At 46.6% G+C, this 13,162-nt stretch overlaps 1 protein-coding gene across 1 annotated transcript in view; it reads right to left on the minus strand.

The window, feature by feature from the left end:
• LOC130476167 (rap1 GTPase-activating protein 1-like) overlaps positions 1-13,162 on the minus strand; it is a 44,772-nt gene that overhangs the window by 15,532 nt on the left and 16,078 nt on the right. The window contains exons 10-15 of the mRNA XM_056848043.1: positions 11,524-11,624; positions 10,733-10,862; positions 10,311-10,466; positions 8,791-8,862; positions 5,932-6,018; positions 3,943-4,077 (exon numbers count right to left, since the gene is read on the minus strand). Coding sequence (XP_056704021.1) covers positions 3,943-4,077; positions 5,932-6,018; positions 8,791-8,862; positions 10,311-10,466; positions 10,733-10,862; positions 11,524-11,624 — 681 coding nt within the window. The remainder of the gene's footprint in view (positions 1-3,942; positions 4,078-5,931; positions 6,019-8,790; positions 8,863-10,310; positions 10,467-10,732; positions 10,863-11,523; positions 11,625-13,162) is intronic.

The raw sequence follows: 13,162 nt of genomic DNA on the forward strand, positions 1-13,162 counted from the left end.
ACAGGGGTTGTTTGGCACCAAGGAATATTTTTCTTTTAAAGTAAGCTTTCAGAGACTTCAGTTTTTATTAAGAACATAAGACTATAAGAAAGGCCATGCTGGATCAGACCAAGCCCATCAAGTCTAGCAGTCTATTCACATAGTGGCCAACCAGGTGCCTCTAGGAAGCCCCCAAGCAAGATGACTGCAGCAGCACCGTCCTGCCTGTGTTCCACAGCACCTAATAGAATAAGCATGCTCCTCTGATCCAGGTGAGAATAGACGTGCATCATGACTAGTATCCATGGATAGCTCTATCGTCCATGAACATATTCTAGTTTAAGGCTAAGTCCACAAAAGTTTATGGTAGAATTAAAAAGAAAACTTGTTAGCCTTTAATGTGCCATAAGACTCTTGTTTATTTTTGGTTTACTTTAAAAAATAAAGGTTGCTGTCATTTTTGACCTGCAAGGTTTCACTTGGGTGGGCAGTATTCTTTTACAGCCGCAATGGAAAACAGAGGTATGCTTTTTGTCCTAGCTGAAATAAAGATTCTTGCATTATTCATACAGCACATGCTGTGGTGTTTGGACACAACAAGAACTCAGTTCCACACTCTGTCGTCCCAAGATCTAAGGTCATCAGAAGGGTGAAGCAGAAGTATTTTTTCTCAGGGGCAGAAAAATCAATGCCTGGGAAAGAAAGACAGAACTGACCATCCACCGCATTCGAAACAGACAGGTCAGTTCTACCGAAATGTGCAACGCCCCATTTGAAAACCACAACTGATGCAATAGCACTGGACCCGACCTTCATCCAGCATCCTGTTCCAACAGTGGCCAATCCTATACCACAGAGAAGCCCAGAGGCAGGGCCCATTGGTCACCTGCTTCCCCTGCTGACTCCCGACAACCAGAAGCATCCTGTCTTCCAACCTGAAGTCCCCATTTGGCAAATTGCCCGCAATGGACATCCTCCATCCGTTCGTCCAACTTGCCCTTTTAAATCCGCCTAACTCAATGGCCGTCGTCACCCCATCTAGTGGCAGTGAGTTACACAAGTCAACTGGCCCTTGTGTAAAGCAGTACATCCCTTTTGTCCGCCTTGAATCTACTGCCAATTAGTTTTGCAGAGCGGTCCCGTGTTCTAGAGGGAGACAAGAGTCTCTCAATCCCCTTCTGTCCACATTCAGAAGTGTTTTCTGTCTCTATGCCCAGTGTCAGCCAAGCTGCCGTTGTTCAGCTCCCCCCTTCCCCCCCCCCCACCTCCAATACAGAAACAACATTACTGACCTACCTTGATGGGACAGTATAAGAGCGAGACAATGCACAGAAAGTGATCTGAATGGTCAGTAAGCGCTAAATTAAAGAGCTACATATTATTATATCCTGTAGAACATCCTGGACATATGCTGTGCTTCCACACAGGTTGGTTAATGCACTCTCAATGCGCTATAGCAATTGTCTACAACTGGAGTATTTAGTTGCAAACAACTGAAGAAGAGAGGAAGAAGAAGAGTTGGTTTTTATACCCTGCTTTTCTCTACCTTAAAGGTAAAGGTAATCCCCTGCGCAAGCCCTGGGTCATTCCTGACCCTTGGGGTGATGTCACATCCTGAAGTTTACTAGGCAATGTTTACGGGGTGGTTTGTCATTGCCTTCCCCAGTCGTCTAAGTTTTACCCCCAAGCAAGCTGGGTACTCACTTTACCGACCTCGGAAGGATGGAAGGCTGAGTCAACCTTGAGCCGGCTACCTGAAACCGACTTCCGTCAGGATTGAACTCAGGTCGTGAGCAGAGCTTGGACTGCAGTACTTCAGCTTACTACTCTGTGCCATGGGGCTTCCTACCTTAAGGAGTCTCAAAGCGGCTTGGTGTAGTGGTTAAGAGCGGTGGTTTGAGTGATGGAGTCTGATCTGGAGAACCGGGATTGATTCTCCACTCCTCTACATGAGCGCCGGAGACTATTCTGGTTAACCGGATTTGTTTCCCTGCTCCTACACACGAAGCCAGCTGGGTGACCTTGGGCAAGTCACACTCTCTCAGCCTCACCCACCTCACAGGGTGTCTGTTGTAGGGAGGGGAAGGTGATTGTAAGCCGGCTTGAGTCTTCCTTAAGCGGTAGAGAAAGTCTGCATATAAAAACCAACTCTTCTTCTTCTTCCAATCTCCTTCCCTTCCTCTCCCCACAACAGGCACCTTGTGAGGTCAGGGCCATCTTAACAGCATTATAGGCCCCCGGCCAAAGGAGCGCACTGGGGCCCCGACCTACACAACCGTTCACAGGAATATTAATTTAAATGGTCAATAAAATTAAAGATATATTTATTGGTGCATCCAACAAAACCAGTGTTTAAACATTTTAAAAACCCATGCTGTACAGCAGTGGTTCCCAAACCTTTCGGGCCACCACCCCCTTGGTTCCACAAACTCAACCCCAGCACCCCCTACCCTATCCTATTAAAAACATTATTCAAAATAGGGGTTTGCATGACGCACTAAAGAAGATAATAACAACAAAATTTCAAAACAGTAACAATTAATTGCACATCCATTCAAAATCAAATTAAAACTTTTTAGTTGAAATTTATTCAGCAAAACTGATGAACTTGATCCAGTGATATCAGCTCTTCAAAGTCTGGAAAAAAAATTCTGATAGTTTCCACCAAATTTGCCAGCGTGGTGCCATAGCTTGATCTAGTATAAATCATTGAACTACACAGTGGTAGGGGCCCACCCCAGTGCCCCCCTGCCTCTTAGTGTCCCCTAGGTAATCCCACCGACCCCCAGGGGGTGGTACCCCCCACTCTGGGAACCACTGATGTACAGGAAAGACTAATCAACACAAACGTTTGAACAATATAACATGATATTTATAGTTTATAATATTTATAGTTTAGTATAGTAGTTGTTTATTCATTGACAGCAAGTCACAGCATACATAGATGAGCATGGGGCCCTTATGCTGGTGGGGCCCCCGGGCAACTGCCCAGCGTGCCCTGAGTGAGGTAGGTGGGGCTGAGAGAGTCCTGAGAGAACTGAGACTAGCCCAAGGTCACCCAGCAGGCTTCATGTGGAGGAGTGGGGAATCAAACCCCGTTCTCCAGATTAGAGTCCACCACTCTTAACCACTACACCATGTGGCTCGCTATGCTATGGCACATTGAGAATGCATTATCCAACAATGTTTGAAAGCAGCCAAATTTACACCGAAAGGCTGCAAAGCCTCTGATGAAGGCATGGGCTTCCCTGTCTGGAGCTCCTGTGTCTACTGCCACTCTAAGTGGTGGTGGGGGGGGGGACTAAAAATAAACTTGGCAGAGTCACCAGCATGACGATATCACTTCCAGGGGAAACCCAGCAGTGACAGTGGATAAAACCATAGAGTTCCCAGCAATTCCTAGAGCTACTCACTGTCACTTCCAGGTTTTCCCTGGAAGTGATGTCATCGCGCCAGCAGCAACACTCCTCCGGTCCCCGCCCCCAACCGGAGTGCCTCTCCTCTAAACCCAGCAGTGACAGTGGATAAAACCATAGAGTTCCCAGCAATTCCTAGAGCTACTCACCGTCACTTCCGGGTTTTCCCTGGAAGTGATGTCATCGCGCCAGCAGCAACACTCCTCCGGTCCCCACCCCTAACCAGAGTGCCTCTCCTCTAAACCCAGCAGTGACAGTGGATAAAACCATAAAGTTCCCAGCAATTCCTAGAGCTACTCACTGTCACTTCCGAGTTTTCCCTGGAAGTGATGTCATCGCGCCAGCAACAACACTCCTCCGGTCCCCGCGCCCAACCGGAGTGCCTCTCCTCTAAACCCAGCAGTGACAATGGATAAAACCATAGAGTTCCCAGCAATTCCTAGAGCTACTCACCGTCACTTCCGGGTTTTCCCTGGAAGTGATGTCATCGTGCCAGCAGCAACACTCCTCCGGCCCCCGCCCCCAACCGGAGTGCCTCTCCTCTCACCTTGAAATTTTCGAAGAATCCGCCACCCCCGTTCTCCATCTTGTCGTCCTCCCCAGAGGCCCAGCCCATCATGCTGCGGCTGCGGATCTGCAGCTCCTCGTACAGGCTCTCCAGAAGCGCGCTGCGGGTGCGCTCCTGCGCCAGAGAGGAAGAGCGCATCCGCGTCAAAGCAAAAAAAAAAAAAAAAAGCGGAGAGACACAAGCAGACAAACTTAACACAGAAAACAATGATAACAATCATCTGAGTTGCTCGTAAAGCTTTTTCTGGACTGTATCACTTCATCAGTAGGTGTTCGCAGTAGGTGTGGGCTGTGGCTCAGTGGTAGAGCATCTGCTTGGCATGCAGAAGGTCCCAGGTTCAATCCCCGGCATCTCCAGTTAAAAGGACCAGGCAAGTAGGTGCGAAAGACCCCTGCCTGAGACCCTGGAGAGCCGCTGCCGGTCTGAGTAGGCAATACTGACTTCGATGGACCAAGGGTCTGATTCAGTAGAAGGCAGCTTAATGTGTTCATGTGAGACCAGGTTTGAATCCCTGCTATGACATGGAAGCATATCTATTTTATGAGGAGGGGCTGTGGCTCAGTGGTAGAGCCTCTGCTTGGCATGCAGAAGGTCCCAGGTTCAATCCCCGGCATCTCCAGTTAGAGGGACCAGGCAAGTAGGTGATGTGAAAGATCCCTGCCTGAGACCCTGGAGAGCCGCTGCCGGTCTGAGTAGACAATACTGACTTGGATGGACCAAGGGTCTGATTCAGTATAAGGAAGCTTCATGTGTTCATGTGTGCATGCATGTTTAACTATCCCTTCACTTATACTAATAATAATTTTAAAAAACTTTTATTTGTACCCCGCCCTCCCCCAGCCAGGCTGGGCTCAGGGCCGCTACCAACACAGTTAATATACATAGACGTTTAAATTACAAAAAGTAAAACATTAAAACATTGTAGTACACTGCGATTCCTCTAGTTCTGACTTTAGGGCCCAATTTGTCCCTGTAGGGAGAGATGTTATTGCAGAGGATAAGGATTGTTGGGAAACACTTTTAATATATCTCATAATCCTTGCACTTTAAAAAAAAACCTATCAGTGTGATGCACAGAGACCATGAACAAGTAAATTACATGTACCAAAATCACGCGGCAGCCACAAGAGCTTCGTCACATGTGAATCAGCCCCTACTAATAGCAAGCCTGATCCAAAGGCCCCCTTCCTTGAGGTGTGCAGTCTGCCCTGACTCGGAGTTGTGGACTCTGATCTGGAGAACCGGGTTGGTTTCCCCACTCCTCCACCACGGAGCCAGCTGGGTGACCTTGGGCTAGTCACAGTTCTCTTCTAGCTCTCTCAGCCCCACCTATCTCACAGGGTGTCTGTTGTGGGGAGGAGAAGGTGATTGTAAGCCGGTTTGATTCTTCCGTAAGTGGTAGAGAAAGTCGGCATATAAAAACCAACTCTTCTTCTTCATCTTGGCAAGTGTCTGTTTTCCAACCTAGCCAGGCAGTGCAAGTGGGAAGAGGTTTCCTCCTGACACTCAGTTTAATTCCCTCCAAATAGTCACTGTTCTGGATGATCATTATGAAGCCAAGTTAAAGACTTCACACATGTCTAAGGATAGATGTGAAGGGGAGCACATGTGGTAACAGGCCCCTCTTCTTCTTCTTTTATATGGGAGGCATGTTCTTCCCTAGTCACTAAATGCAAGTCCCAATCCTTTCAGAAGGGAAAGGGCTATGCACCCTCTGCTATTCATCTCCTGGAAGTGTCAGAGTTCTTTTGCCCCTCATGGGGTTGTCAACTGCCTGGGGAGGGGGGGGAATGCCCCATCCCTTTAATAGAGGCTTAAAGGGATGTTCTTAACCAGGTGGTATTGTTTACCTCCTGCACTTCAAACTCCACTATGTCTTTCCGAGATATTATTTCCTGGCTCCCCTACAGATCCCAAGATACATGAATACAGATGCAAAAAAAAAAAATTAATTTTTTTTAAACCCACCTCTAGCTTAGCAAATTTCTCAGCATGGAAGCAACTGTACTCTGCGTTGATAAGCTTTGCCAGGAGGAATTCGCGGAATTCTGGGCCCTGCAGAGAGGAGGAGGAAGAGAAAAACTTATCATTGTGACGGTCCTGAGAAGCCAATGCTCAGAATCACTGAGTGGTCGTTTATGCATGGGTACTTTCACTCAGGTTCACCCCCTGTCTGTCTCGGTTGTTCCTTGGAGTTATGGAGGAGTTTCCCCTCCATTAGAGATAACCTCGCTGCCAGCCCTCACAAATCCTGGGACTTTCCATCCCTCTGTTAATTTGATTCTTCCCTCTCCTGAGCTCAGGCTGGGTGAAATCTCCATGCATAAGGCAAAGTGCAGGACACGCAAGCTTAGTTTTGTTCACAGCCAATTACCAAGCAGCATGTCCAGAGGTGGGCATTCAAATACTTCCTGCTTCCTCGTATCTCTTTCTGAGCAGAAAAAAGGCTTTTTAAAACCAAGGCTTAATTTCTCTTTCCCCCCCCCCACGTTTTTTCACATTGCTCTGTTTTTTGTTTTATGTTCTTAAAATGCTTTTTTATGCGGCAATTGAGTTTGGTGGGGAGGGAACTTTTCTCTCGCTACAGCCAATTACAAAGCAGCATTTCAAGGGGCGGGGATTCAAATACTTCCTAATTTGAGCTTGGAGACTGCTGGTGCAGAGATTCCCAACAGGAAAGTGTGGGTCCAGCGAGCAACAAACCTCAGGAAAAACTCCCATACATAAACAACCAGTGGTGTCCAGAAGCTACACCTGATTGGCGTCAAGGATAGGCTCCTTTGCAAACCAAACACATACATGCTGTAGGTAGACACCAATGCACAGGAAAAGATACTCTTGTACCCACAGAAGAATATTTCCCTATTCACCTCAATGAATGGTATTTTACAGTAAACTACATGTTCATAATAATCCAATAGGATAGCCCAGTTAGGTCTATACCATTGCAAATGCTCGCTCATTTATTTATTTATTTCAAAATATAGAGGCTTCCTTTCTGTGCTCATAAGGGCCAGCAACACAGCTAGCAAATTAAAAAGATACATAATAAAATCAGATCTTAAAAAGCATTAAAACCAACAAAACTAGAGCTAAAAGAAAAAAGGTAAAGGTAAAGGTCCCCTGTGCAAGCACCGGGTCATTCCTGACCCATAGGGTGACATCACATCCCGAAATTTACTAGGCAGACTTTGTTTTACGGGGTGGTTTGCCTTTGCCTTCCCCAGTCGTCTACACTTTACCCCCAGCAAGTTGGGTACTCATTTTACTGACCTCGGAAATATGGAAGGCTGAGTCAACCTCGAGCCGGCTACTTGAAACCGACTTCCGTCGGGATCAAACTCAGGTCGTGACGGAGCTTTTGACTGCAATACTGCAGCTTTACCACTCTACGCCACGGGGCTCAGAATTAAAATACATATCCAAAAACATAAAAACAACAATTAGAATATTGGGCAGGAAGGAGGGACCACTGAGGGAATAAAAAAGTCATTGAGGAAATAAAAAAAGTCATTGTCTGCTGGCAGGAAAGTCAACAGAACTGGACAGATGAATCTCCCTGAGGAAAAGGTTCCAAAGTTTTGGTGCAGGTGGTGTTTCAATACACCTCTATACAATCAGAAAAACCCCTCTATCTCCTGCAAAAGAATCCTTGTTTATCTATAGCTCACACATCAACAAGAGAGCTACCTTTCTTCCAAATGAGCTAACTTTTTGCAAACAAGGAGTGCTTTTACATAGTGGAACTATCACACAGGCCATCCTTCACTGGCAATCTAGAATGACATGGTCCCTGCGTGATCCTTCTTGATGGGCAGGATAGCCTTTAGCCAAAGGACACCTAGGCCAGTGGTCGGCAAACCGCGGCTCACGAGCCGCATGCGGCTCTTTCGCCCCTTGAGTGCGGCTCTGATTCAGTATAAGGCAGCTTTGTTAGTGTTCGTGTGTTCATGAGGAGGAGGAGGAGGAGGAGGAGGAGGAGGAGGTCGGGGCCCAGGGGGCGAAGCCATGTTTGATTCATTTGTACTCTCTTTTTGGGATTTGTACTCTCTACATGCACATTTTCCCCATCCAGATTCTCAAAACTCTGCATGGGGGGTTATTGGCCATTTATGAATGGGAGGTTTTGCCTTGGATTTGCCACTCAGATGCACATTTTCCCCATCCAGATTGTCAAAACTCTGCATGGGGGGTTATTGGCCATTTATGAATGGGAGGTTTTGCCTTGGATTTTCCACTCAGATGCACATTTTCCCCATCCAGATTGTCAAAACTCAACAATAAGCCCCCCTGCAGAGTTTTGAGAATGCAGATGGGGAAAATGTGCATCTAGAGAGCGGCAAATCCAAGGCAAAACCTCCCGTGCATGGATGGTTGTTAAAAGGCATTTTGGCTCTCAAAAGAAATCTCAATCGTACTGTTGATATTTGGCTCTGTTGACTAATGAGTTTGCCGACCACTGACCTAGGCGAAAGATGTAGCATAATGTAAGACTGCCTTTAGGAAGAGACTTTTCTCTTTTTATCTAAAAACAACACCAACTATGTTTTAGGAACTTATACAGATTTTAAAATGGCAACGACTGTGGCAGCAGGAACAAGATACAGCTGTCTAGGAACAAATGCAGGACATGAGAAACGCATCTGGGTTGTATATCCAGCACTAAATTCTTCCAAACCTGGGCTACCATGTGCAAGAGGAACCAATTTTCCAGGCTTAAATTATTGCACAGATTAGTTCATTACAACCTGGTAAACACTACCAGAATACTCATCAAGTCTTTATTATTTTTTTTCTACTGCAGGGGCCCAGCAGACACATACAAACCTTCTTGAATATGGCTGGATTTGGAAGAGGGGGTCCGAAGAAGGGGACGTCATCACGGGCTGTAACGGAAACCTGAAACAGAGGATAAAGCGACGAAGCGGTTCATGAGTGGCGAAAGATCTTTGCGCATAGCAAGGTCTAAAGCCAACACAATAACTTGATGTAGGATGAAGTGGCTACTCGTAAACTACAATGCAATTTCTGCCTACAGCCTGCAAGATACAGGATATCAACTTTGCATTGTGTAGGATTTGCTTATCTTTAAACAGGAGTTGTTTCCCCTCCTGATAGCAATCTTTACAGGAAACAAAACCCAAACAAACCCCTGTTAAAATTCACTAAGACACCACTCAGGACCAAACACTCCTGAGTATTTCATTCCAACTTAAATTTTAGAAGGAAGCTGATCCTTCTCAAAGTTTTCTTCACCATATTATGCCAGTAGCTCAATGCTGTTTCCCGGTTATTCTTACTAGGGCCATTTATGCAGGGCTGCTTCCCTCGTGGTCACCCCACCAAGTGCTCTGGGGCTTCGTTTGGATTATGTACGCCTTTCCCAATCGTCAGAGGTCGCCTTGCTCTCCCCGCACGTTTTGCTCGTGTTTTCCAGTTGTTGTTTTATCAAATGAACTGCACCTTGCTCGCCTGGAATCTGAGGGGGCTGTGGTCAGCATTCGGGGCCAGGGAGTGAGGTTGCAGGTTCATACACACGGGGACCAGCGAGTGATACCAGCACTGTGGTTATCACCTCCGTACAATGAAACTTGGGGGAACAACAATAATTGAGATTGGCGCCAGACCTTACATCACCCCCCTTCCAGCAAAATGCACAGGAGCGGTGGGCAGGGAAGGATTGGAGCACCGTTCCTAGCTATTCTTGCCTAGACAAAGAGGCAGAAAAGAATTCCACCCTGGCCTCCAGCCACAAAGAAAAAGGAGGGTCGGCTGAATGGAGAGCCCCCAGGTAAGATGCTGGCTATCGCTACTTGGCCAGGGTATCCTCAGTATGGCCACCCACCATGGAATCAATGGCCATTTATGCATGGCTGTTTCCCTCACGGTCACCCCTCCGATGACTTCGGGCCTTTGTGTTGATTATGCATGCCGTTTCCGACCATCAGAGGTCGCCGCGCTTCTCCCCCTGCGTTTCCCACATTTTCAAATTCGTGATAAAACAGGTCCCTGAAAACACGGGCAAAACACGCAGAAACAAGCGGGGAGAGCGAGGTGACCTCCGACGGTCGGAAACGGCATGCATAATCAAGACAGAGATCTGGAATCGTTGAAGGGGTGATGGCAAGGGAAACAGCCATCAATAAAAGGGGTGATGGCAAGGGAAACAGCCATTCAATGCAACCGAATGAAAGGGATGCCTCAGTTGCTGGCTGTATGTGGATTTCACCTTGTTGAGAGCTAGACTAGAGTCCAGTAGCACCTTAGGAGACCAACGAGATTTTCGGGGTATAAGCTTTCAAGAGTCAACGCTCCCTTCGTCGGATACGGCTACCCTCTGAAACTACCTTGTACAGAGTCTCTCCGAGGACGCTGTGATGGAGCTGTACCACCACGTAGGCATGCAGGAAGTTGGATGCGATCATGTCAGGGACAAAGGGCGTGTTTTCGTCTTGGAACACAATGGCCACAATATCATTCCCAATGTGGCGCTTCCGCTGAAGCTGGAAACGAGAGAATGAGAGGGGAGTCGCCCTTCAAAACTGAAAACTCCCAGCACGCAGCCAATTTGATCCTGCATCCCGTCTTAAAACCCAAACCCTTCCTCAACTGCCACTCAACGAGTTCCCATACTACTTTAGTGTCTCTTCTTTCCGACCCACTCCAATAATCTCTGTGCAGTACTCCAAGGGCTGTTACCCACCATCCTGAAAGCTCGTCCGCCATTTTCAGCTCCCCATTCTCCATAATTCCCGCTCCCCCAAGGTACCTGCTGGGCATCCCCCTCAGTGAAGGGCAACTTTGTAGAGACATGGAACATGATCTCCTTGCCCCGGAAATTTGTGTAGACAGACTCGGTTCCTGTTTGACCTCTTGTGACATCCAAGCCGCCTCGGAAGCTAGGGTGATCGGTCCCCACGCATTGCAGGAAAGGCAGAAGATGATGGGAGAAAAAGAAAAGGAACAAGGAACAAAAGCAGCATTTTGACCTTTTGAATTTGCTCCGCCCCTGCCTCAAAGCATTCACTGAAGGAAGCATGAAGGATCACAGCAGCAGCTTAGCTATGCAAATGAAGACTGCTAATGTCTATGCAAACGAAGGAACGAAGGAGCAGGCGAGTGGGGGGGTTTGACTTTCTCCTCTTGCATCGGAACCGTGAATAGTCATTTTAAAGGTCGGATTTTAAAAAAGGAGCTTTGAGTGAGCATCAAAATCGACCCTGCATAAATGGCCCAGAAAATTCTGGGAGATTTGGGGTTGGAGCCTGGGGAAGGCAGCATATAATGCCAAAAATCCTGGCCTCCAAAGTGATCATTTTCTCCATGAGAAATTATATATGTAGTCTGGCAATCCATTGAAATTCCAGGAGATCTCCAGACACCCCCAGAGGTTGGCAACCCTACCCATGGGACAGCCGATTGCTGGACTTGCCAACAGCTTCGTTCCCTGGGCAAAGATTGCTCTGAGGCATTATGCCAGAGGCTTCACTACCACAAGAACAATCCAATATAGATGATTTGGCACGAGAAGTTTTTTTTTTTTTAAGCTATCATACTTACCCACGGAAATCCTGCAGCTGGATCCTGTCCCCAAGAAGATCTAAAAACTCTAAGAAGCCGAGACTCTCATCTGTATTACTGAAAACCTCTTCCTCTGTGGTCTGGAAAGGGAGAGGTGATAAAAAAAATGGGAGGAGAAGCCGTTTCCCATTCAAGCTCCTGACCCTGCCCTGGGGTCTAGTGGGTAAGATGGAGGATGACTCTTTATTCTCTGGGCCTGTGAACTTCTTAAAAGGACGAGCCACTGTACAACTCAGTCGAACTCAGGAGCACTGTCGAACTCAGGAGCACAAATACGGAGAGCAAGGCAAGGTCCTGGCAGTATAGAAGAGCCCTTGTGGTTTTCTGGACCTTTTGTTCATTTTAATTAAAAAAACAAAATTGGAGTCTGATTAAAAAGGTAAAGGTCCCCTTTGCAAGCACTGGGTCATTCCTGACCCATGGGGTGACGTCACATCCCGACGTTTTCTAGGCAGACTTTGTTTACGGGGTGGTTTGCCAGTGCCTTCCCCAGTCATCTTCCCTTTACCCCCAGCAAGCTGGGTACTCTTTTTGTTATAGGAGTCTGATTACATGCCCAAAATAAGGAACAATATTTCTTTAAAAAAAAAGGATATACCAGCCTAAGAAAAGGGAGAGTCTGGTAGCACCTTAACAAAATTAATCCCAACATTATTGTTGATGGGAGGGACTTCAGTAGGGTATAATGCCATTCAGTCCACCTTCCAAAGAGGCCATTTTATCCAGGTGAACTAACCTTTGTTGCCTGGAGATCAGCTGTAATAGCAGGAGATCTCCAGCCACCACCTGGAGGTTTAAATAACAACAGCACGAAGGCTCAGTTTGAAAATCAGTCATACAATAATTTACTAACAACAATTTCTGCAGTGCTTAACACAAAATACAAATTGCAAAATACATCACACAAAAAATCACATCAGTATCTCAAAGGAGCAAGTCCATTGCAACCCATAGGAGAAGCTATGAGCCAAATCAGAGGTAAGTAGAAACCATAACGAAGAAGTGGTGAGCTTCCTTTCAGTTCCACTAGTTCAAGAACGCGGGGCTGCCCCACCGGAGCGCTCCGCTTTTTCCAATGAGAAAAATATGTAAGCATGCAGAGTCCAATCAACGGTCAACAAAACCTCTTATGAAGATAGGAGAACCCTTTGGGTCTGCTGGTCATTGCTGTGAGGTATATTACCCCTAAGAAGCTTGTTATTTTGTTGCAATTCGTAATAACAATATATTGGAGACCAACTGATGAAGCAATTCTTTGCGAAACGTACACCGATCTAGAGGTGTCGTCTTGTTGACCGTTTCTACTTACCTCTGATTTGGCTCATAGCTTCTCCTATGGGTTGCAATGGACTTGCTCCTTTGAGATATTGATGTGATTTTTTTGGTGATGTATTTTGCAATTTGTACTTTGTGTTAAGCACTGCAGAAATTGTTGTTAGTAAATAATTGTGTGACTGATTTTCAAACTGAGCCTTCGTGCTGTTGTTATTTAAACGTCGTTGAATTCAGCATAGGTATTTGTTATATGAGAATTTCTACCACCTGGAGGTTGGCAACCCTATCAAGGCCTCCTCCTTCATCATGCCTGCCTGTCTGAATTGCTACCATTTCTAGCTAA

This window comes from Euleptes europaea, chromosome 4 (genome assembly GCF_029931775.1).
Source record: "Euleptes europaea isolate rEulEur1 chromosome 4, rEulEur1.hap1, whole genome shotgun sequence".
NCBI classification, from domain to species: Eukaryota; Metazoa; Chordata; class Lepidosauria; order Squamata; family Sphaerodactylidae; genus Euleptes; species Euleptes europaea.